Raw genomic sequence first — 20,144 nt, 5'->3', positions numbered from 1 at the left:
CCATTATTAATTTACATGATGGCCCAGGGCAAAAGCGATGAAGCGATATCACCACCGCACCGACGCGCACGCACCTCACCCCTTCGAGAGTTCTGATAAGACAATCTTGAATCGCAGTATTCACTGAAGTCGTAAATAGCCGCTCCGCTGTCATCGGCCACGCGTTCCGTTCGTGGTGCAGGTGTGGGCGCCTGTGAACCTCGCGGGCGCCTCTTGCCAGGTCAGCGCCTTACGCTCGCACGGGTCATGGCAGGGAAGGCGCTTAATATCTGGGAGAAGGTTCTATGTGGAACGTCGAGTCCTGCCCCCTTCAGGGAAGGCACGCACACCGCATCCAGGTCCCGGAATTCTGGAAACTCTTTGAATGAGGAACGCGGATAATAAATTAAGTTGGTAAAGTTAGCGTTTTCGATCATGAAGGCGACTGTCCGCCCCGGAGTGGCGCTGCGCGGAAAGCGCGTGTCTTCCGCGCTGCCAGTGCCCCGATACGTCGATCAGTTGTCGATGTGCGTTGTATGATATCAATGTCCGTGAGTGTAGGCCTTTCGATTAAGAACATACCGAAGCGTGGAAGCGGCGGTGCACACGGATCATGCTGGGCATATGACGTGTGCGACTTGGGTGGACGGTGTTCGACACTGGCGATCCCGAGTTGGGGTACGTGGAGAAGTGCAAGCTGCCGTCCTGAGTACACGCGCTCCGTGCTTCTAGATCTCGGCCGTTCTTCCATGTGATTGTATGTGGGCGCCTGTTATTCCCCTTTCCAGAACTGATGTAGGCGCTCCCACTAGCAGCAGTGCAACTTGCGTTTGAAACATGCTTGCCGGCAATGGGCCTTTACACTCGTATAGTTGACTTAGTGAGAATCGTCTGGCATGGGGAGTAAATCCCCGATGGACGTTAAATGGATACATAATAATAATAATAATAACATGCTTGCCGAACATTAAAATCACCCTGTTCTAAAGGATGTTCGATATTATCAGTATATGTCGAAGTGCAGCGGAAAATGGCTTGGAAGACCTATATCAGTGCTGGCCCCAGTGCATACAAGGGAAGACAGTACTTGTGATACTCAAGGGACATATGGACATATGCTGTTCTTGAATCTGGTAAATCCGCAAGAATAAAAATGATTCACTGGGCTGGTCTGTCAAGCCTGAGAACAACGCGAAGTGGCATTGTTTGTGTTTTACCAGACATAAAACAAAAGTAAGTGTGTACAGTACACAGCTACTATGTAGATCACAGAAAAAGTACCTCGTACCTCCAGTCGTCCATTCCGGAACGGGGTCCGATTAGCTGTAAACCTAAAGTAAATCATCGCACCATAAGTTCGGAATCATATGGCTGAACCTGCATTAGCGATCCTGGAACGCGTCTGACACGTAGGCTAGTCATCATCCTCATCCTCGTGTTCAAGTAGAAAGGCCTTGATGCCCTCCCGCATCTCGGCGCGCTCCACCCGTCTAACGCGCCAAACCTCATTCTCGTAGGCGTCCTCCATGCTATTGGTCTCGCTAGCCTTCTTCAGACCCGTCGGATCGCGCGACTGTGTCAGCGACGAATGAACCCACACCGGCAGCCGCACAGAACCAGCGGACGGAGCCGGTGCGTTGTTCTTGCGGAAAGCAGCGCCACCCCGGCTCGTAAGCGTCGTGTGGCACGCATAGCACAGATATGGTGTAATCGATGACGGATCAGACGCAGGCGAGACATTGTCGGACACGTCTGCGTCGAGCGGCACGTTCGTCTTCGCGGCGGCGAGCATCTCGCGCGTGCGTATCGATATCTGGCTCTTCCACTGCTGGATCCCGTGGGGCATCGGCCTGAAGAGGGTTTGTTAATATTGCATCCCACAACCGTAGTGTTATACGAATATGGGAGGCACCTTTGACACATGACACACCAGTCCACCGACTGGTCCTTGGGCTCCACCTTGGCGAGCGTGCGGAAGATGGCGGACACCGTCGAAGGGTAGTCCTTCTCAAGGCCCATGATGAAGTCTTCGTGATGGTTGGGCTAAGGATATAGCAACGTGTAGCAATGGACAGCATACCTTTCGTGAGTCCGTATATACTCTGTCCAACCCTCGCGAGACGCAGGTGCCCAAGTATCTCCACACTGTTCCACCATGCATACATCGCGCATTCCTTCATCGTCACGTCTCTCAGCGGGCGTACCAGCCTCACGGTTCTTGGCCTTGATATCGACTGTTCTTCACCTCCGCCGTTTCTGCTGGCCTCATGGGTAATCGATGGGTCAGAAGGCAGAGACGGTAACCACTCCTCGTACAACTCCTCGCGCACCGCATACCCGTCTCCCTGTGCAATCCCCGCGATGAGCGAGACGGACACACTAGTGAGTGGTGTCCCGAATAGGAGATGCGAGGCCCGACGAGCATGTGCAGCGTGCAGTGCGATGAGACGTATCAGTGTTTGCACAGCGCTCTGTGCGGCTGTCTGCGTGGGCAGGGCAGAAAGGTAGGCGCGCAGAGCCTCTGCTGGGCTTGGTGAGCGAGTACTGGACCTTGCTGGAGAGACCTTGAGCTCTGGTGAAGAATTGTCAGTACATGATCCATGCATACATAGCTTGGTGTCGTACCTGGAACAGGTAGCCCATCTTTGGCCAGTTCAAGGTGTAACACCCGATGCGCGTCGTCCCCATGCACCTCTCTCCAGAATGCAGGATCGAAAGCATCCTCGAGCCGTCTAGGTACAAATTCGAACGCAGGATACCGAGTTGAAATCAACGCGCGCAGCTCCTCTGTTCGATCTAGCATCTGCCGGCATCAGCTCCATCATCGGAAAGCATCGTCCATATATTGAAGTGAGCTCACGTTCGGAAATGCGCCGCAGCACTCGATATACACCACCCCAGGTGTACCCTGCCACACCTGCCCACGCCGCGGATGCTGCGTGCCCTTGTCGATCCCATTACTGTCCTTATCCCCGACCTTCGCTCCCTTCCCATTCGCTTTCAGCGGTTCGCTGATAGCGTCCTTGTCCTTGTTCTTAGCCTTGGGCCGCTCGGGCTTCTTGCGCGTGCGCGAGACGTAGAGGTCGTCAAGGACAGATAGAAGCACGGTCGATCCCAGTCCACCAGAGAGGGCGACGAGCACGCCGCCCTCGGCTTTGAACTGGTTCTTGGAGGACGCGGTTCCGAGTGCGTTGATCGTTGATTCGAGGGCTTTGCGGAATTTGGTGAGGATGGATGGGGAGAAGCAGTCTCTGCATGCAATGTGCGTTGAGGGCGGTAGTCAACGTAAAAAGAGAGGGCTTCGCTCACTTGCAATATACGGCGTGGCGGATGACAATGTTACCCATGTTGGATTTGCATCTAATGCATGTTTTTGCAGAACGGCCGGCGAACTTCATACGTCCTACAGATGTACGATAGGTGGGTGAGATCATTATGTGGTCGATGAATTGACGGATAGGGACGTACGAGGCATGAGGGTCTCTCCTTCTACCGCCGGGTTTCCACAAGATGACATCCCGAGCTGAGTTGTATGCCGATGGGCGCTGTGGGTCGCTGGAGAGGTTATTGGGATGTTGAGTCAAGAGACAAAGTCGCGAAATCTAGCCGAGAGCTGTTAAGTCTTCTTTTCTCACGGTCTGAAACTTCGTACACCTCACGCTTCGGGTTCCGGGGTCACTAATGCGGGGTGCACTGGACCGGAGACGGCGGGTACCTTTTGCAAGAGACTACGCCTGAGCGGTGATAGCTCAGTCGCTGAGCACGAAGTTTTCTGGTTTCTTCGTTACGCGAACATACCCAAACATAATAAGTACACTTGTGTTTCTTTAAATTTTATTATCAGCTAAAAACAAGAATCAACTCTCAGACGCCGCTGCCAGCCGAATAACCGTCTACACATTTGCATAAGCGCAAGAAAACTTCAGATTTTTTTGATCTTTTCTATCATGCTCCTTAACTTGACTTCCCCAAACCTTGAGATGATCCGTACTGGGAACGGTTCTGGCTCTCTACGACAGGATCAAGGTTGAGAGTGCTGTTCAAACGAAACCCCACAGAAACAACCCACCTCGTAAGCGCATAAGTCCACTTCGGAATCACATCAACAGGCATCCCATCCCTGTCTTTAGGGGTTTCAAACCTGTAAGCAGCCAGCAGAGAAGCCACGGTAATCCACAGCGCAGCGCTACCCAGATGACGGCCGGGACAAACGCGCCGACCCCAGCCAAAGGCCCATCGCACATCGTCATCATTCAGCTCGCCGTCACTCGTGAGAAATCTTTCAGGTTTGAACGTCTCAGGATCGGGATATTTGCGAGAATCTCGGGACATAGCCCTGAAAAACAGTGAGTATTCAACCATAGATATATACAAAAAGGGTCGCACCACGAGTTCGGAATCATGATTGAGCCTGCGTTATAGGTATATCCGTGGGTATTACATAAAAGAAAGTTTCTCGTACCTCTAGGGATAAAATATCCATCGTACACATCATCCTCCGTAACAGCATGGCTTAGACCTGTAAGGCATACGGGTACGAATAGAAAAGAATAAGGAGGGATAATAGCTAGTATCGCTACCACTCACCCAGCGTGACCGTCGGATTCCACCTCATTGTTTCCCTAACCACAGCATCGATGTAAGGGAGCATAGCACGGTCATCAAAAGTCGGGAGTCTATCTATGCCGCAGACTTCCGCAACTTCGGCTTGCGCTCGCTTTTGTACTTTCGGATTCAACACCATTGCTACTATAAAAGACTGATGTACGCTTGCAGACTGTGTGGCGGTACCCTGTTCAGCGTTGGTTCGAACGATATGGAGAGCCGTTAACTTACCGTTGCGCCACCACCTGAGAAGCAATCCACTAATGAGTTTCTTAGCAGCAGAGAAGAAATTTCCAGTTACCTAGAAACGCCGTGGCAGCGAACTTCTTCAGGATGGCATCCGAAACAATTTGTCCAGTTCCCTGACAGTTCTGGATCGTATCCGAAAGTATACACGCAAATGCTGGGTGAGATCGCTGCGACAACCACCGGTTACAAGTCAAAAATGAGCAGCTTTACTCAATAGATCATAACCCAAGAGCGTACCAGCTTGCCCATAGTAAAGTCGAACGGATAGTTGGCATACTTCTGCGTCCATTGCTTTGCGATATGTACATCACGCATCATGGAACCCCCGGGGAGGAAGGCGGGGATGTATTTGACTGGTTTATTCGTTAGCCGTGCGTAAGTGGAATGGGAAAGTGTTTTACTGAAAGGGAGAATCTCGAAGAGCATAGCTTTTCCCGTGGTGAGGAGTGGAAATCCAGTCGCAAGAGTCTCTTTTCCAATATGAAACATCGGATCCTCAAGGGTTTCTGCCTTGTATCCATATACTACAGATAAGATAGTAGAAGTAGAACATCTATGGAGCAGTCAGTATTTGTGCAGATAAACCTAAAGCAGAATTACAAGGATATCAAGTCCCAGATTTTGTCCTCTGAATGGGACGCTATGTTGAGTAAGAGAGCACGGGCAGAATCAAGTTGCGTGGACTGATAGTCGGCGACTTTCTGCTCCCGAAAAGACTGCTTGAAAAGCCGCCGGAGGTGACGCCACTCGCTCCCATACTTGTCCAAAGCGAACTCAAAGTCCCATCCGCACCTTTCGAGAGACTCAGTGAATTATAACACAGGTCGTGGCTATCAGTTACTTACAGGGAGCGGATGGAAAACGAAGGCCTGTCGGAATAAATGCGCGAGCGACGTTCCAGAAGGTCGTTTGCGACCTTTTCAGAGTTCAGAATCACAATTTGCCTGCCGAACATGCGACAGCCGACAATCTCGCCTGACACACGATTGCAACATCCATCATGAGGCAGAAACATAATTGATAAGAATAGCTCACCATACTTGGATGCCCATCGTCCGTACGTTATCCACGGACTCGCAGCATCAACTTCGAAAGCAGGCCCAATGAACGGGAGCCCCCTTGGGCCTGGCGGTAATGGTAAAGATACTCGATTCTGAAGAAACGATTGGGTGAATTTGAGGAGAACCAGAGCCAGAATAGCTAGAGATACGGTTGGGAACACCAACGAGCTCATCGCGGATATCGATATCAAGACACGAAGGTATCATGCATCATTCCCTACCAAGCGCAGTCTGCTTATATGTTGAGCACTTTGGTGAATAATGGAATTTGACGTTACGCTAACCAGAGGCAGTGGGCGTTTACGCAGCGTTGCCTGTCAACTTGACAGGTGTTATCAGCCATACACGGCTCATAAACTGTCCGATTATCAACATTATTGTGGCTGGCTGCAACATCACTAACTTGCCTTTTTTGAGATACTATTTGGGGCCAAACGGCTGGCTGCGTTTAACCTAAACCCTGCACGCACATGCCGTACGTCCAATGTGTCGCCGCCTGCATTACAGTGGGGACCTAAAAGCGTGTGCGACATCGGCTGCATTGCAGTGGCTGAAGTCGCGCTCAAGCGTGAACCGAGGGCAGAGCAGGAAATAATCAGGTGTCCGACCAGGCCAGTCACCACCGATGGCGTCGGGGTCCCATGCTAATGGATGGTACTGTAGTACCCGTCATCATGTCAACCAAAGGTTCCGTAGCTCGCAATTGCAGCAGTTGGGCCATGAGCCCCGCCTCCCTGATCTTGATAAAGCCGGCCCATCAATTGAGAGCTTCTGGCCTCGTCCGACAGGTATGAGCACTACGAAGAGCGATCAGTGCCAAGTCGCCGATATCAGCCAAGAGGACGGAGAAACTGAATTCAACCATACTGGCTGGTGAGGTTTCTCGAAGCCGACGTTGACGTCAGAATAGTCACCACATCCTCGCCGATCCTGGCACTAGACCGGTTTCGCGCCTTGAGCCTCCAAGTTGTCATACAAGTAAACTGACTGACGTTTACAGGATATTCCTCCAGCTAATCTAATTCCACATTCACAGTAAAGCAGCGAAAACCACGACGTACGACCGACATGAACACAAGCCTCATCTAAACCCCGCTCACAGCTTATTCCGCACATGCGCCCCGCGCCCCGCGAGCTTCTGCACCCTATCGCTCGCGATCTGCAGCGCCCTTGCAAGCTTGACAAAGTCCGATTCCTGCATTCAAAACGATGAGTTCCGCGCGATAAGCAGGGACGCACGCAAAGCAGCTGAGACTTGAGGAAATAACAACAAAAAGAAAGAAAAGAAAAGAAAAGAAAAGGGAAGAAAATAAAAGAAAAGAGAACAAGCAGACAAACAAACAAACAAAACAAACCCACCTCATTCCAAATCTGCGCGCTCGCCCGCACCCACCACCGCCCATTATGCCGAAACTGCGCAGCATACACCCCGCGCTCCGCAATCATCGTGTCGAAAAACACACCCGTGATCGCCGCCGAGTCCGCGATGTCCCCGTCGATCGGCAGCGCCACGTTCACCATGTTGAGCGTGAACTCGTCTTCTGCGTCGTTTGGGGACGATGAAGTGGAGCGGAGAACGGACGTGCCGAGCTCGTGCGCGAGGAGCGCGCCGCCGCGCAGGGCGAGCGCGCGGCAGTACGCGTTGATGCGCTGTTCGCCGCCGAGCCAGCGGCGGAACTCGAGGGCTGTGGAAGGACGGCGGTTAGCATGAGTGTCCGTTTGTCACAGGCCGGCGAAAGAAAGCAGTGTACTGTCAACGCGGGGGATGGAGAGGACAGCGCTCACCCGGGACGACGCTCAGGAGGGGCACATAGTCGATCGTACCAGTCCCTGCGAAAGAAATCACGTTAGCGCATAATAAAGAGCTTTCGTATGCGTCGAGCACGCAACGCGGACGCACATTCAAACATGAGCGCAAAGTCCTGCGGGCCTGCGTACCCCTCGTCCAGCGGCGACTTGTACGTGACCGGCGTCGGAATCGGCGAGCGCACAACGTGCTGGTTCCTCCGCGGCACATACATCGCCGCGCACCCCCGCTTCGCCGAGAGCCACTTGTGGCAGTTCTACACCACAAAAAGCACATCCGCATGATGAGCATTGTCTCCCGCCAAAACCCGGACACGCGAAAACGCGATAGGCCTAGGCCTAGGGCAAGGGTGCAAGGGTGCAAGGGAGGAAGGGAGGAAAGAAGGCAAAACGCACCGACAACCAAAAATCCGGCCCCGCGCTCACACCCCCCAGATCCAGCCCCACCTCCTGCCCGAGCGAATGCGCCCCATCGACGAGCGACCACACACCGTGCGCGGCGCACGCCGCGACCATCTCCGTCCACGGGAGGAGCGCGCCGGGGTTGGACACGAGCGCGTCGATCACGGCGAGGATCTTGCGCTGGCCGCGTTTGTACCCCTTTTGCGTCGGCGTGGGTGGTGGGCTGCCGGTGGAGTTGGCGTTGGCGTTGGCGGTGGCGTTGGCGGTGGCGTTGGCGTTGGCGTTGGCGGTGAGCGGGTGCGCGGCGGTGACGCGCGCGAGAAAGGCGCGCCAGTCTGCGAGGATCTGCGCGTGCGATGTAGGGAAGTGCAGCGCAAACGTCTCGACGCGCGGGTGCGGGGGCGTGTCGCTGAGATACTTGAGCGTCTGCGTGATCGAGCCGTACGTCGTCGTCGCTGCCAGCCTCTTGTCAGCATCGAGCCTCACACGGGGAAAGCAGGGGTTTTGAGTGCCAGCCAGCCATGATTCAGATCCGGACAGCGCAGACGTAGACGCGCACCTCCAATCAACACATCCCCCTCCTCCCACTCAAAGCTCCGCAAAACCGTCGCGACGCCATGCGACGTGTTCGGGACGAGCACGAGCTCGTCGTGCCCCACATTCACAAACTCCGCGACGCGCCGCCGCGCGTCCGCGAGCATGCCCGCCATGTCGAGCTTGATGAACCGGTCCGGGCTCGCCTCGATGCGGTCGGTGAGCGCGTCGCATGCGACGCGGACGGGGCGCGGGAGGGTGCCGTATGCGCCTTGTTATGGTGATCGATTGTAGTAGATTGGTTCACCAGGTTAGCATGCCAGAGCACAGAGATGGGCGTGTAGTACTTACCGTTGTTCAAAGCGGTGTAGTTGGGGTCGATCATGAACATGGAGAGCATGTCGTGTCCGAAGGCAGGCGGGGTTTTACCGGACCTGATGAGCTCGGCGGGCTCGAGGTCTGCGTCTTGTCTGTGGCGCGCGGAGAGGTCGATGGCGGTCATTGTCGTGTTCTAGGTGAGGTTATCGTGGTGTGGAGGGAGGGGTATTATCAAAGAGGTAGAAGGGAAGGGAGGACTGTGTGTGCATGATCTGGGTCTGGGTCAGATGGGGAGCTCACGAGGACGCTGGTCAGTGGTAGCCGAGCGTCGGAGATAACGACCTCTGGGGCAATCTTATCTTATCACCATACAATTAATGCCAACCTTAGGATCATGACAGCCTCTCGCTCTCCCTCGACCCCACGAAGATGGCATCCGCATTCTTCTATGGCACCCTCATCCACCCCGACATCCTCCGCCGTGTCATAGGCAACGACGGCTCCCATCTCCAAGTCTGCCCTGCCATCCTCTTCGTGCGTGTCGCCTCCCTTACCGGTGGCATCCCTGCTCACTCTCGCTGTTGTATTATGAGTAGGACTATACACGGCACAAAGTCTCCGTAAGCGCTCCCAGATGCGTCAAGTACGCAAGCTAAAGCAGACTTTATCGGATATGCGTAGTGGGCGGACTACCCCGGAATCGTACCATATAAGAACAGCAGGTCCATGTTCTCGCGCGAGCTTACCGAGGAGGAGCGCTCCGTACGGGGGACAATGGTGACAGGCCTGACGGAGCGCGATATCCGTCTGTTGGACGTGTTCGAAGGCGACGTCAGTGCCCAGTGTATATCCTGTTTGCACAAACTGACCCGAACATTCACAGGAATACAACCGCGTCCTAACACAAGTCTACACCCTCACCCCACTCACCGCGCTCGCCTCCGCAGGCTCAACAAACGGACTCGCAACCCTCGTGCCCGCGAACCCACCTCCTCTTCCCGCGCGCGACCAGCTCGGCGAGCCGGTGCACGCGCAGACGTACGTATGGCGGCCCGAAATGCTGGGCGACCTCGTCGGCGAGCTGTGGTCGTTCGACGCGTTCGTGCGTGACAACGCATGGAAGTGGCTGGGCAAGGGCTCACGAGACAATGCGGATTATGCGCTCGTTGATGCCACCAGGGAGCCAAACGGCGGAGGGTATGATGTGCCTGCGAAGGAGATCAATGGACGTTCTAGGTAGTTGTCTGGAAATATGTGGATTGTTAGAGGTCGAGGTAGGATACCATTAATACCTGAGCTATAATAAATGGAGACCGTGGAGGTAAGATGGTATGACGTCCGAGGCATGCTCGATCTGTTCACATCCATCAGCAAGCTAACCCAAAGTGACTGCTGCTTTTACGACAGATAAAGTTGGCATTCCACGACACTATTCCAGCCGTCCGCAGCGTCTATCCCGACGTCCAGGATGGGTGAGACAGTGCCAACGACCCGTATCCATGTGAAATTACTGCCATCCTCCTTAAACTCTCCTCTTCTCTGCCGACCGCTGTCAGTGTCACTCCATGGTGACATGCCCCCGTCCTTCCCCAGACATGCACGCACCTGTCTCGCTTCCGCCCTCCTAGCCCTCTGCCTCACATTTCTCCTCTTCCCGAGCTGCAGACCACGCGTCCGCAGACTCTTATTCCACGGCGACAACTCGCTCAAGCCTGACCGTGAGTCGAGTCTCGCCTTGTTATGTCGCACGGATCTTATCTATGTCTGGAGGACAGTCCCTGACTTTGATCAGTATGTGCGTCTCAGAACGCTGGGAGAAGACGACTTCCCAACCAGTGCGTCTTCCCCACCTCTTTCCGCTGCATACGCGTCTTTAACGGCAGTCCCTTCGAAAGACAGCACGCACAAGCGCGTCATCATCGTAGGCGACATCCACGGCCAACAGGAGCCCCTCGAGTGCGTTCCCCCTTTCCCATTCCCATTCCCCGCGAACACCCCAACCTCTCCCTCGGTGCTTACACCCATCACAGCCGCCTGCTCTCCAAGCTCGCATACACGCCCACCTCCGACACGCTCCTCCACGTCGGCGACATCATCACCAAATCGCCCCTAGCCGCCTCGCTCGCCGTGCTCGACTTCATGCGCGCGCACAACGTCTCCGGTGTGCGCGGGAACAACGACCAGAAGGTCATCGGCTGGCGTGCATGGCGCGCGTGGGTGTCCGGGCTCGCGCGGCCGCCTGGTTATTCGTCGTCGTCCTACGCCTCTTCATCGGCGTCGAACGTGTCGGATATATCAGGCCGCACCTTCCTCGCGGCCCTCGACGCAGCGTTCCCCGACCCAGACACAGACGAGCACGCCAAAGACGTGCGCCGCTGGCTGCGCAGCAGCGCGGGCGAACGCGTGGCCGCGGAGAGGTGGGCGCAGACCATCCCCGAGGACAAGGACAAGGACTGGACGCTGCTCGGACGGCACTACAAGGCTGCACGCGCGCTGCGGCCCGAGCACGCGGCGTATCTGCGCGCGCTCCCGCTCGTGATGCACGCGCCAGAGGCGCATACGTTTGTGGTGCATGCGGGGCTGTTGCCGTATGATCCGACGCACAGGCCGACGCACCGCGAGCAGCCGCTGTCGCATTGGCCATCTGCTGCTGGCGGGGGCGGCGGTGATGGCGGGGGTGGCGGGGGTGGCGGGGGTGATGGCCGTGGTGATGGTGGTGGTGGTGGTGGTGGGCGCGATGGCGGGGGTGATGGCGGCAGCGACGAGGAGGAGGAAGAGGCGATAAGGAAGATCCGAGCGGCACAGGAACACGCGCTGCTCGCGGACGTGCCGCAGAACGGCGACGCGTGGGCGGTGATGAACATGCGCGGCGTGACGCGCAAGGGCAAGGTGACGAGCGCGAACGGCAAGGGCACGCCGTGGGCGGGGGTGTGGTGTGGGATTATGGAGCGGTGTTCGGCCGAGTTTGAGCGCGAGGGCGACGCGGACACCGCGCAAAGAGAGGCGGCCGACTTTGGCAAGTCGAGCAAAAAGTCGGCTCTGCCCTGTTACCCGTCGACGGTCGTCTACGGCCACGCCTCGAAGCGCGGGCTCGACATCGGGCGGTGGACGGTCGGACTTGACTCTGGCTGCGTGAGTGTTCTTTCTCCTCCTCCTCCTTCCCCCCTTGCCCTTTCTTCTTCGCTCGCCTCTGAGGCGTTCCTGTTGCATGCTCACCTTTCTCTTTCCGGCTGCAGACATATGGCGGCACACTCTCCGCGCTCGTGCTCGACTACCACACCTTCCACCCTCTCTCCTCCTCCTCTCCCTCCTCCTCATTCGATGGTATCATGCCAGATCCACAGGACGAATCCGGCGACCTCACGAAACACACGATCCCGTACGGCGACAACGGCCTTGCGCGTGTCTACAGCGTCAAGTGCACCGGATCGTGATGCACATCACGTCATGGCCGAGTCTTTATCGCGGTGCTCGGGCTGTAGATTCTCCTAGTGTGTATATACTATCAGAGCGCCGTGCTCACGCCGGATCCTTGCGCACCTTACCTTAGCTTAGCTGTTGTTTGAACTCGTCTCGATATTTTGGGGTACTCGTAGAGGGCGTTGTGCGTTGTATTATTATAAGAACTCTGTGACAATAGACCATCGTTCAACGTTTATCGTCCGTCGTATGTCCATGTTACTCGGACGCGGATCACCAACCGATATCGTCACTTCAAGACAGACACGAATAAATATAGTCCGCTGGCTTTCGTCACAATAAAGAGATACAGTGTGATACAGAAACGACAATGCACAGAAACATAAACAGAAACACAGTTATAGGAACCACCAGAACATCCGTTAACACCACATTACACTGTAGAACATCCATCCTCCGACACCGGCAGACCCCCATCGAAGCCTCGGCAAGCTACACTCGGGCTCTTGGGCTCTTGAGCTATTTGCGCTCGCGCTCACGCGATGAACAGCAGGTTCGTGTCCTAATATAACACACAAGTTTTATGAACGCGCGAGTTAGAAGGTATGCCATGGGCCAGCACAAGGAGCGGGGGGTCACGGGTGCATTGAGACGCTGGGGACGTACCATGGGATGCGAGCACGAGAGCTAAAAGTGCGACATGGACAGCAAACGGGAGAGAGAGAATCAGAACCTCGGAAATTAAAGATGCATGTGGGCCCCGGCGGGGAGATGGAGAGCACGGTAAGAGGTAAGAGGTAAGAGCGGGACGCACCTGCGGCTTTTGGCTGTACTTGGCTCTCAAGATGTCCCTGGTGAAGAGAAGACGCGGTATCAGCGATCGGCCATCATCGTGCCATCGTGTCCGAGTCCATGTTCAGTGCTAGCTATCAGTTCCGTCGCCGCGAACCCCGATAAGTAGGTCCACGGCGGTCCGCGACGATCCGCATCGAATGCATCGTCGCGGATCCGATTCTAGACTCGAAGCTGCAGCCTGAAGGCAGGAGGTACTCACCGGATGCTGTTGAGCAGCTGAATGTAGCTCTGCTGCGGGTTCTGGCCTGCCGCTGGCGTCAGTACACCATTCTCTGACCGAACACAGGCAAACAGAACGTACTGAGCGCAGCGATAAACGCATAACTCATCGCGCCCGTCGCGCGCCCGGCCTCCTGCGTATCCGCGCTCGTCTGCGAATCCTTGCACCCGCTCCACGAGATCTGCGCACGGCGAAACAGGAAACATCAGCCCCTCCAGTACTCGCAAGCAAAGCACACCCTCAAAGTGGAGGAGAGAAAAAGGGCGCTCTACGTACAGCGTCAGCCGGACTCGTCCTCGTCGCCCGCGCGTACTTCTCCGCCTTCTGCTGGTTACCCGTCGCCGTCTTCACGAGGCCGGTAACGGACTTGAACACGCCGCCCATGTCGCCCCGCGCGTAGCTCGACACGGCGGACAGCAGGCCCTGTCCGGCCTCGGCGGCGAGGTTGGGCTCCTTGATCTTGCCTTCGGTCGAGTACTGCGTGCGTGTGCGTGGTTCACGGGATACGGGCAAAGCGCAGTGGAGTATGGGGCATGTGATACGGTGCCGAGATGTGAGGATGCATGCAGAGCGTGAGGGTAGCGTGCGAGCGAGCCGGAGGAGCGGTGCGGACGCCGAGTGGGGTGGGAGGATGGCATGCATCGAGAAACGAGGGGTTCATCGCGATAGGATACGTGCGGACATGACTGGGGATGAGCACGCAGAATATAGAACAAACGACGAAGAGGAACGCACGACGTATGGGAGATCTGTCGGTCCACGAGGTGATGTGATCCGTTAGCGCCTACACGAAACGCGAGCAAAGGAGCGAGAAAAACACTGATCGTACCGAGAGCCGAACCCGAGTGGCAAGACTGTTCTCAGGGTAGGCGTGAGGTTAGGTGCGTATGCGTATACGAGGAGCCAATCGAGCGGGAAATGAAAGTCAGGAGGTTGAGCACGTTTCAGGAGGCAAGGCATGGAGAAGAGGAGAGGAAGGACGGCCACCCGTCAGCGCGATTGACCAGGTGTAGATCAAGGCACATACGTCGAAGATCGCCGTCAGACGGCATCCAGGAGGAAGCGGGCGCACCATGATGGCGTGCATGTCCTACGTGGGTCAAGAAACAAAAATAGAATTGAAAAAGTGGATGTGTGTACGCGTCAGCATGCAAAACTCAGAGATGATGCAAAAGATGATGCGGGACCTACGTCGTCGACAATGTGGCCAGCGTTGTCAAAGTCGACCGGGTAGATCACTGGAGCGCAGAAAAGGCAAACAAGGGCGTTATCAGAATCGTGCCGAGTTTCTTCTATACAATGAGACGCGCCATACCTTCATCGTATCCGTCGTCTTCATCGCCGTCGAGATCCTTGGTCTGACCACCATGGCCGGAATCTGACGAGGTAGACTTAGTGAAGTGTCACACTATGCCGTGACAAACCACGTACAATGGAAGAACAAAGAGTCGTTCTCCGAGGCACTGTTGACGAGCCACTGCATGGCCCGAATCTGACATCATCCTGGCGTGAGCGGTGCTGTATTTTAGCTCATCGCGGTGGCAGCTACACGCACAATGTTGTCCCTAGTCGGTTGACCACGTGGGTCTCGCTGGTCGTCTGTGAGCATCACAATGTCATCCGATTTGTACCCGAACTGGCCTGTTGACACGAAATGATACATTAGATGTGTTCAAACGAGGAAAGCAAGCCAGAGTAGGAAAACGCACTGATGAGGAAGCCCTGAATGTTACGCGCATCGTTGATGCATCCGGCGAGCTCGTTTCGCTGTCCAACGTAGTTGATGCCGATCTAAGTGCGATGTCCTGTGAATTAGCTGGGGGGTCACAATAGATAGGGGCTTGGCGTACGCAAAGGGCCTTCTTGCGTCCATTGCACTGCGAGTACTTGAAGAACGGCTGCTGCTGCTGACCAGCCTGGCCCTGCATCTGTGGACCATAGTGCTGCTGCTGGTTCGGTGGCATGGGTGGGGGACCCGCTGAATTGACGCGTCACAAGCATCAGCTTCGCGTTCGGGCGCTTATGAGCACGTTACGAGACGTACAGGGCGGTGCATAGCCTCCACCTCCCTCATAAGCGCCCCCGTATCCGCCTCCGTATCCACCGCTAGATAGAGGTAAGCAAATGCTACAGCCGGAAGACAGAGATGACGTACGGAGGTGCGCCAGGAGGCGGTCCATACCCGCCTGGAGGGCCTTGAGGAGGGGGATAGCCGCCATACCCACCGCCAGGAGGGCCTGGTGGGGGCGCATATACTCCGCCTGGAGGGCCAGGAGGAGGAGCGTACCCGCCATATCCGCCGCCGGGGGGACCTTGGGGAGGTGCGTACCCGCCACCAGGTGGACCAGGGGGAGGTGCATAGTTTCCGGGATAGCCGCGGCTTTGCTGTTGGTTATGGTTATGGTGGTGGTGGTGATGGTTCCTGCATATAGTCAGTAACGCTCGTCTATGAACTCACGAAACCGATGAGAAACGCGGAGGTGGCGTCCCCACAACAGCTAAAGAGTGGGAGTTCGCCCACCTCTGAGTGCACAGGGGATCGCAGAACGGTCAGAGGGCTACAGAGCCAAACGGTGACCTCATGGATAGCGAAGCGGGAGATAAATAGCTCGATGTGAAGCGAGCAACGAGGGTACACGACTGCGCAACATGGCAATAACTCACGGAGTGGGCATTCTGTCGCATAAGATCAATACGAGTGACGATGAAGATATGATGCCGTAAAAGCTCACCCAGAATTTCCTCCCCACATTGTTGCAGCTGTCGCTTTCAGAGAGTTTACAAGAGGTAGTTGGATGTGGACGATGGGGAGAAACACAGGAGCTTGGCTTCAACTTGCCAAGGGCACTGGCGGTCAACACAGCCACTCAATGACGGTTCGGCCCCGCGCTCCGCGATGCCCGGGGTCATCGCAGCTAGTGTTGCCGCGGTTCGAGAAACCAGCTCAAACCGACTCCTTGAAACACACTTTCTTGCCACAATACCGACCAAGCAAGTGTTAATCTTCGCGGTTTTTAGTCTCTACGCAGCGACGAGGTGTGTTATCTGGACTGATGACAAGTGCAAGCACAAGTTTCTTTGGCTTGGTTCCAGCCAGTTCGCCAAATGCGGCAACACTAATCGCAGCCACTCTTCATTTCCCTCTTTCATCTTGTTTTCATCCAACTCAATCACCACAGCGAAAGCACGAAGGTCGTAGTTCTGGAGACCGACGAATGCTCTGGAGAGAACTAGCTCTTTCTAACACCTCTTCCCCCACAGTCGTTCTAGGCCGTGGCTTCCGCCAGAAGCTTCCCGCACGCTCTCATTGGTTTCGACACTGGTTGGCAACTAGTACTCGCTATTGATAGTCTTCCTGACACGGCGCCCTGCATTCCATCCTCAGTGGTCTATAGTGGTCTATGTCAGAGCTTCTCTGGCGTCATCGCCAACGAAGCACTCGGTGTCCCCCGGTGTCCCTCGCTTGCAGTTGGTGACTGTACTGTACCTGTTCAACCACGCACTTACCTTGAGGTCATCTTCCCACCGACGAACATAGCGAGAGCCACTTCGGGGTGATCCCCCGCTTCCGTCGACTTCTGGCTGATGTCATACAATATGTAACTGTCGGTGTCTCAAGTCACTGTGCCGATGACGAATTCGCGCTTTTCGAAAACGTCTGTTGCAAGTTCCGTCGGCTGCCTTGCCTTATCCTTCTCCCGGGGTCGAAGTGCATGCTCCCGCACCAAAAAACGCCGGCGTAAAAGTGTCTGGCAATAAGGAAAACCACAGATTGCGTGTTAATTCCATCGCTTGCTTCTCTCTACTTAGGGGACTGGCTAGGCAAGTCGATGGCCCATAGCGTCATCTGGCATGGGACCAAGCACTCGAGTTCGCGGTCCGCGCAACCGTGTCGACGTCAACTAAACGAGATAAGCCGCACGAATACGAGTGGGTGTCGGTGAAGCTCAGCAAGATGGCTGAACATTCAAGCTCTCGGCCCCGGTCCGGACCTAGCACTCGTGAAGCACTCGCAGCCAAAGCGCATCCACGCCTCCGTTCGCACAGCGGGTGCCCGACTCTGTGGGCCAAGTCGGAGCAATGCCGGCGACATGTGCGCCATGGGGCTGGTCTATACGTAGCATGCTCTAAACTTTCGAAGTTGCGAGTGTGGGGCAGGTATATAAAGCCATGCCATGCTCCCCTGCTTAGGTTTTATGAGACAGTCTCCTGACCTCTCGGCCCACATACTCCCATCCTCATACCGCATTAATACAACATGGCAGGAGGAGGTGCAGGTGCTGACGCCAGTCCCTATGCCGCGAATCTGCGCCAGGCTATGCAAGGCCGGTCAGGATGGGTACGTTCCGGATGCACGAGGTTCTAGGCATGAAGGGCTGAACCTCACATACTCACTAGGCCGGCCTTGTCCATAATCGCAAAGTTTTTGCTGTTGCTGTCTTCGCTTCCATTGGTGGCCTTCTTTATGGCTACAACCAGGGTGTCTTCTCTGGTGTGCTCGAGTACGTCTCTTGAAATATCCTGCTCTATCCAATTCTAATATCCTTGCAGCATGTATACATTTGACCAGCGCATGGCGAGCGCTGTTGACAATCCAGGCTTGAAAGGCTGGCTCGTCGCCATCCTCGAGCTTGGCGCCTGGTTTGGTGTCCTCTGCACCGGCTACTTGGCTGACAAGCTGTCTCGAAAATATGCCATCGTGCTTGGTATGCTCAATTCTCCTTCAACCTTGTAGACGGTCTGACGGAGTTCTAGCTGTCTGCGTCTTCTGCGTTGGTGTTATTGTCCAAACGACCGCATACCAGCCCTCGTCTATCCTTGGTGGCCGGTTTATCACAGGTTGGGGTGTCGGTTCACTCAGTATGTCCGTACCGCTGTACAAGTAAGCAACTGGCCCTGCTCGATATGACCGATGTTGACGCAAAGTGCAGTGCCGAAATTGCTCCTCCTGAAGTCCGCGGCAGTCTCGTCGCCCTTCAGCAGCTCGCCATCACGTTTGGTATCCTGATCTCCTTCTGGATCGACTATGGCACGAACTACATTGGTGGCAACGGATCCACTCAGAGCGAGGCTGCATGGCGGCTTCCTCTTGCGCTTCAGCTTGTGCCCGCGATAGTGCTAGGTGTCGGTATTCTTTTTATGCCCTTCTCTCCAAGGTAAGTCAATAATATACGTCGTACTGGTCAAGAATTAACAACTATCAGATGGCTTGTGAACCAAGGGCGAAACGACGAGGCCATCGCCGTCCTCGCGAAGGCACGCCAACTGCCAATTGAGTCGGACCTCGTACAAATCGAGTACTTGGAGATTCGAGCACAATACATATTCGAGAAAGAGGTCAACGCCGAAAAATATCCCCAGTACCAGGATGACTCGTTATCCTCGAACTTCAAACTCGGTTTACACGCATACGCGAGCCTTTTCACGAGCAAGAGTTAGCGTGTTTCAGAAACGTCTCCTGGAAGGAAGCTCACCTTGTTCACAGCTCTCTTGAAGCGCATTGCTACCGGCTCCTTGACAATGTTCTTCCAGCAGTGGACTGGTGTGAACGCCATCCTCTACTACGCACCGTCAATTTTCGGAGACCTTGGTCTCACTGGCAATGCAACGAGTCTACTTGCCACAGGTGTCGTCGGTATTGTGTAAGTTCTCTCTCATATCTAAACCTGATCACGCATTTCTCAAACATTTTTCCTTTTAGTATGTTCGTTGCCACGATACCCGCCGTTATTTGGGTCGACAAGGTTGGGCGTAAGCCTGTGATGATTTCTGGGGCACTCATTATGGCTGCGTGAGTTCCGATCCCACAGTTGGGCTGGATTTATGACTTACCGTTACTCATCCTATTCCCAGATGTCACATAACCATCGCCATCCTGACCGCGCTTTACCAGTCGGACTGGCCGGCGCACTCGAGAGCCGGTTGGGCCGCGTGTGCGCTCGTGTGGGTGTTCTCTGCAGCGTACGGGTACAGCTGGGGCCCTTGCTCGTGGATCATCGTCGCCGAGATCTGGCCCCTGAGTATCCGTGGAAAAGGGATCTCCGTCGCTTCGTCGTCCAACTGGGTAAGCCCCTTCTTCCCTACCACGCCAAAATGACGACGGTGCTCATGGAGAGATTTTGGTGTAGATGAACAACTTCATCGTCGGGCAAGTCACGCCCACGATGCTTACCGAAATCACCTACGGCACGTTCCTCTTCTTCGGGTGCATCACCTTCCTCGGCGCCATGTTCATCTGGCTGCTTGTTCCCGAGACCAAGGGCCTCACGCTCGAAGAGATGGATGACGTGTTCGGCGACGCCGAGGGCATTGCTGCAGCAGACAAGGAGCGCCAGGCCAGGATCGCGGATCAGATTGGCCTCGCGGCGTATGGCCAGAGTGCTGCTACTAGCGACACTGAGAAGGGGAGCAGCCACAGGGAGGAGCATTACGACGACAAGCTCGCCAAGGCTTGAGCGCTATGGTTATCTTCTGAAAAAGAACAGCGTGGTTATCAGCGGCTCGGTTGTGGGTTTAATATTTGGTGACAGAGTGTTGGTTGTAAAGTGACGAGCGATTGCTGTCTCGAACGTTTGACTGTGGCTGTAATTTACTTATACTCGTATGTCTTGAATAACGTATGCATATGTATTTTAGCACCAGATTGCATGTCTTCAAATCTCCATCAGATTATCTCTGGAGTTAAAACCTGACCC

At 55.2% G+C, this 20,144-nt stretch overlaps 7 protein-coding genes across 7 annotated transcripts; 3 read left to right on the top strand and 4 right to left on the bottom strand.

The window, feature by feature from the left end:
* Window positions 1–1,159: 1,159 nt before the first annotated feature.
* On the bottom strand, window positions 1,160–3,326 carry CONPUDRAFT_163521 (uncharacterized protein; the record flags this gene model as incomplete). The annotated part of the gene is made up of 6 exons (XM_007767898.1): window positions 1,160–1,829; window positions 1,892–2,006; window positions 2,060–2,551; window positions 2,605–2,782; window positions 2,840–3,230; window positions 3,289–3,326. The coding sequence occupies 6 exons, from the start codon at window positions 3,324–3,326 to the stop codon at window positions 1,394–1,396; spliced, it is 1,650 nt and encodes a 549-aa protein (XP_007766088.1). The 3' UTR covers window positions 1,160–1,393.
* A 607-nt stretch (window positions 3,327–3,933) lies between these two features.
* On the bottom strand, window positions 3,934–6,077 carry CONPUDRAFT_163520 (cytochrome P450; the record flags this gene model as incomplete). Its single annotated transcript, XM_007767897.1, has 11 exons — window positions 5,869–6,077; window positions 5,679–5,808; window positions 5,434–5,625; window positions 5,235–5,386; window positions 5,071–5,186; window positions 4,886–5,000; window positions 4,816–4,829; window positions 4,567–4,756; window positions 4,442–4,498; window positions 4,366–4,390; window positions 3,934–4,315 (listed from the first exon to the last, which is right to left on the bottom strand). The coding sequence occupies exons 1-11, from the start codon at window positions 6,065–6,067 to the stop codon at window positions 3,934–3,936; spliced, it is 1,572 nt and encodes a 523-aa protein (XP_007766087.1). The 5' UTR covers window positions 6,068–6,077.
* A 775-nt stretch (window positions 6,078–6,852) lies between these two features.
* Window positions 6,853–9,145, bottom strand: CONPUDRAFT_100410 (PLP-dependent transferase). Its single transcript, XM_007767896.1, has 7 exons — window positions 8,988–9,145; window positions 8,662–8,907; window positions 8,097–8,557; window positions 7,795–7,957; window positions 7,680–7,724; window positions 7,254–7,579; window positions 6,853–7,089 (listed from the first exon to the last, which is right to left on the bottom strand). The coding sequence occupies exons 1-7, from the start codon at window positions 9,136–9,138 to the stop codon at window positions 6,991–6,993; spliced, it is 1,491 nt and encodes a 496-aa protein (XP_007766086.1). The 5' UTR covers window positions 9,139–9,145; the 3' UTR covers window positions 6,853–6,990.
* Window positions 9,146–9,383: 238 nt separating this feature from the next.
* On the top strand, window positions 9,384–10,325 carry CONPUDRAFT_142687 (uncharacterized protein; the record flags this gene model as incomplete). Its single annotated transcript, XM_007767895.1, has 4 exons — window positions 9,384–9,488; window positions 9,551–9,574; window positions 9,636–9,785; window positions 9,838–10,325. The coding sequence occupies 4 exons, from the start codon at window positions 9,384–9,386 to the stop codon at window positions 10,192–10,194; spliced, it is 636 nt and encodes a 211-aa protein (XP_007766085.1). The 3' UTR covers window positions 10,195–10,325.
* Window positions 10,326–10,527: 202 nt separating this feature from the next.
* CONPUDRAFT_71158 (Metallo-dependent phosphatase) lies at window positions 10,528–12,388 on the top strand (the record flags this gene model as incomplete). Its single annotated transcript, XM_007767249.1, has 4 exons — window positions 10,528–10,672; window positions 10,730–10,910; window positions 10,985–12,086; window positions 12,191–12,388. 4 exons carry the CDS (start codon window positions 10,528–10,530, stop codon window positions 12,386–12,388), a joined length of 1,626 nt encoding a protein of 541 aa, XP_007765439.1.
* Window positions 12,389–12,540: 152 nt separating this feature from the next.
* CONPUDRAFT_120204 (uncharacterized protein) lies at window positions 12,541–16,248 on the bottom strand. The gene is made up of 19 exons (XM_007767894.1): window positions 16,182–16,248; window positions 16,114–16,125; window positions 15,605–15,871; window positions 15,494–15,555; window positions 15,300–15,427; window positions 15,159–15,240; window positions 15,005–15,090; window positions 14,881–14,941; window positions 14,765–14,827; window positions 14,641–14,687; window positions 14,477–14,539; window positions 14,279–14,303; window positions 14,185–14,198; window positions 13,726–13,926; window positions 13,531–13,630; window positions 13,429–13,474; window positions 13,189–13,225; window positions 13,041–13,061; window positions 12,541–12,936 (listed from the first exon to the last, which is right to left on the bottom strand). Exons 1-19 carry the CDS (start codon window positions 16,199–16,201, stop codon window positions 12,910–12,912), a joined length of 1,362 nt encoding a protein of 453 aa, XP_007766084.1. The 5' UTR covers window positions 16,202–16,248; the 3' UTR covers window positions 12,541–12,909.
* Window positions 16,249–17,746: 1,498 nt separating this feature from the next.
* Window positions 17,747–20,083, top strand: CONPUDRAFT_100401 (general substrate transporter). The gene is made up of 10 exons (XM_007767893.1): window positions 17,747–17,788; window positions 17,848–17,951; window positions 18,001–18,155; window positions 18,205–18,331; window positions 18,381–18,605; window positions 18,654–18,883; window positions 18,935–19,091; window positions 19,151–19,240; window positions 19,303–19,513; window positions 19,578–20,083. The coding sequence occupies exons 1-10, from the start codon at window positions 17,768–17,770 to the stop codon at window positions 19,902–19,904; spliced, it is 1,647 nt and encodes a 548-aa protein (XP_007766083.1). The 5' UTR covers window positions 17,747–17,767; the 3' UTR covers window positions 19,905–20,083.
* The last annotated feature ends 61 nt before the right edge of the window (window positions 20,084–20,144 follow it).

The sequence above is a fragment of the Coniophora puteana genome (assembly GCF_000271625.1).
Source record: "Coniophora puteana RWD-64-598 SS2 unplaced genomic scaffold CONPUscaffold_3, whole genome shotgun sequence".
In the NCBI taxonomy this organism is placed as follows: domain Eukaryota; kingdom Fungi; phylum Basidiomycota; class Agaricomycetes; order Boletales; family Coniophoraceae; genus Coniophora; species Coniophora puteana.
Note: the sequence above shows the minus strand (reverse complement) of the source record. Positions and strands in the feature narration are given on the sequence as shown.

Bases quoted from the DNA above. Each gene is read 5' to 3' on its own strand.
- CONPUDRAFT_100410 (XM_007767896.1), bottom strand. From the start codon at position 9,138: ATGACCGCCATCGACCTCTCCGCGCGCCACAGACAAGACGCAGACCTC. The intron at 8,908-8,987 runs GTAAGTACTACA...CACCATAACAAG, and splicing joins CTACACCGCTTTGAACAACG to GCGCATACGGCACCCTCCCG. The intron at 8,558-8,661 runs GTGCGCGTCTAC...AGAGGCTGGCAG, and splicing joins GGGGGATGTGTTGATTGGAG to CGACGACGACGTACGGCTCG.
- CONPUDRAFT_120204 (XM_007767894.1), bottom strand. From the start codon at position 16,201: ATGTGGGGAGGAAATTCTGG. The intron at 15,091-15,158 runs GTGCGTTTTCCT...TCGTGTCAACAG, and splicing joins CATTCAGGGCTTCCTCATCA to GCCAGTTCGGGTACAAATCG. The intron at 14,942-15,004 runs GTGCGTGTAGCT...GGATGATGTCAG, and splicing joins AACCGACTAGGGACAACATT to ATTCGGGCCATGCAGTGGCT.
- CONPUDRAFT_100401 (XM_007767893.1), top strand. From the start codon at position 17,768: ATGCAAGGCCGGTCAGGATGG. The intron at 18,606-18,653 runs GTAAGTCAATAA...AACAACTATCAG, and splicing joins TTTATGCCCTTCTCTCCAAG to ATGGCTTGTGAACCAAGGGC. The intron at 19,514-19,577 runs GTAAGCCCCTTC...ATTTTGGTGTAG, and splicing joins TCGCTTCGTCGTCCAACTGG to ATGAACAACTTCATCGTCGG.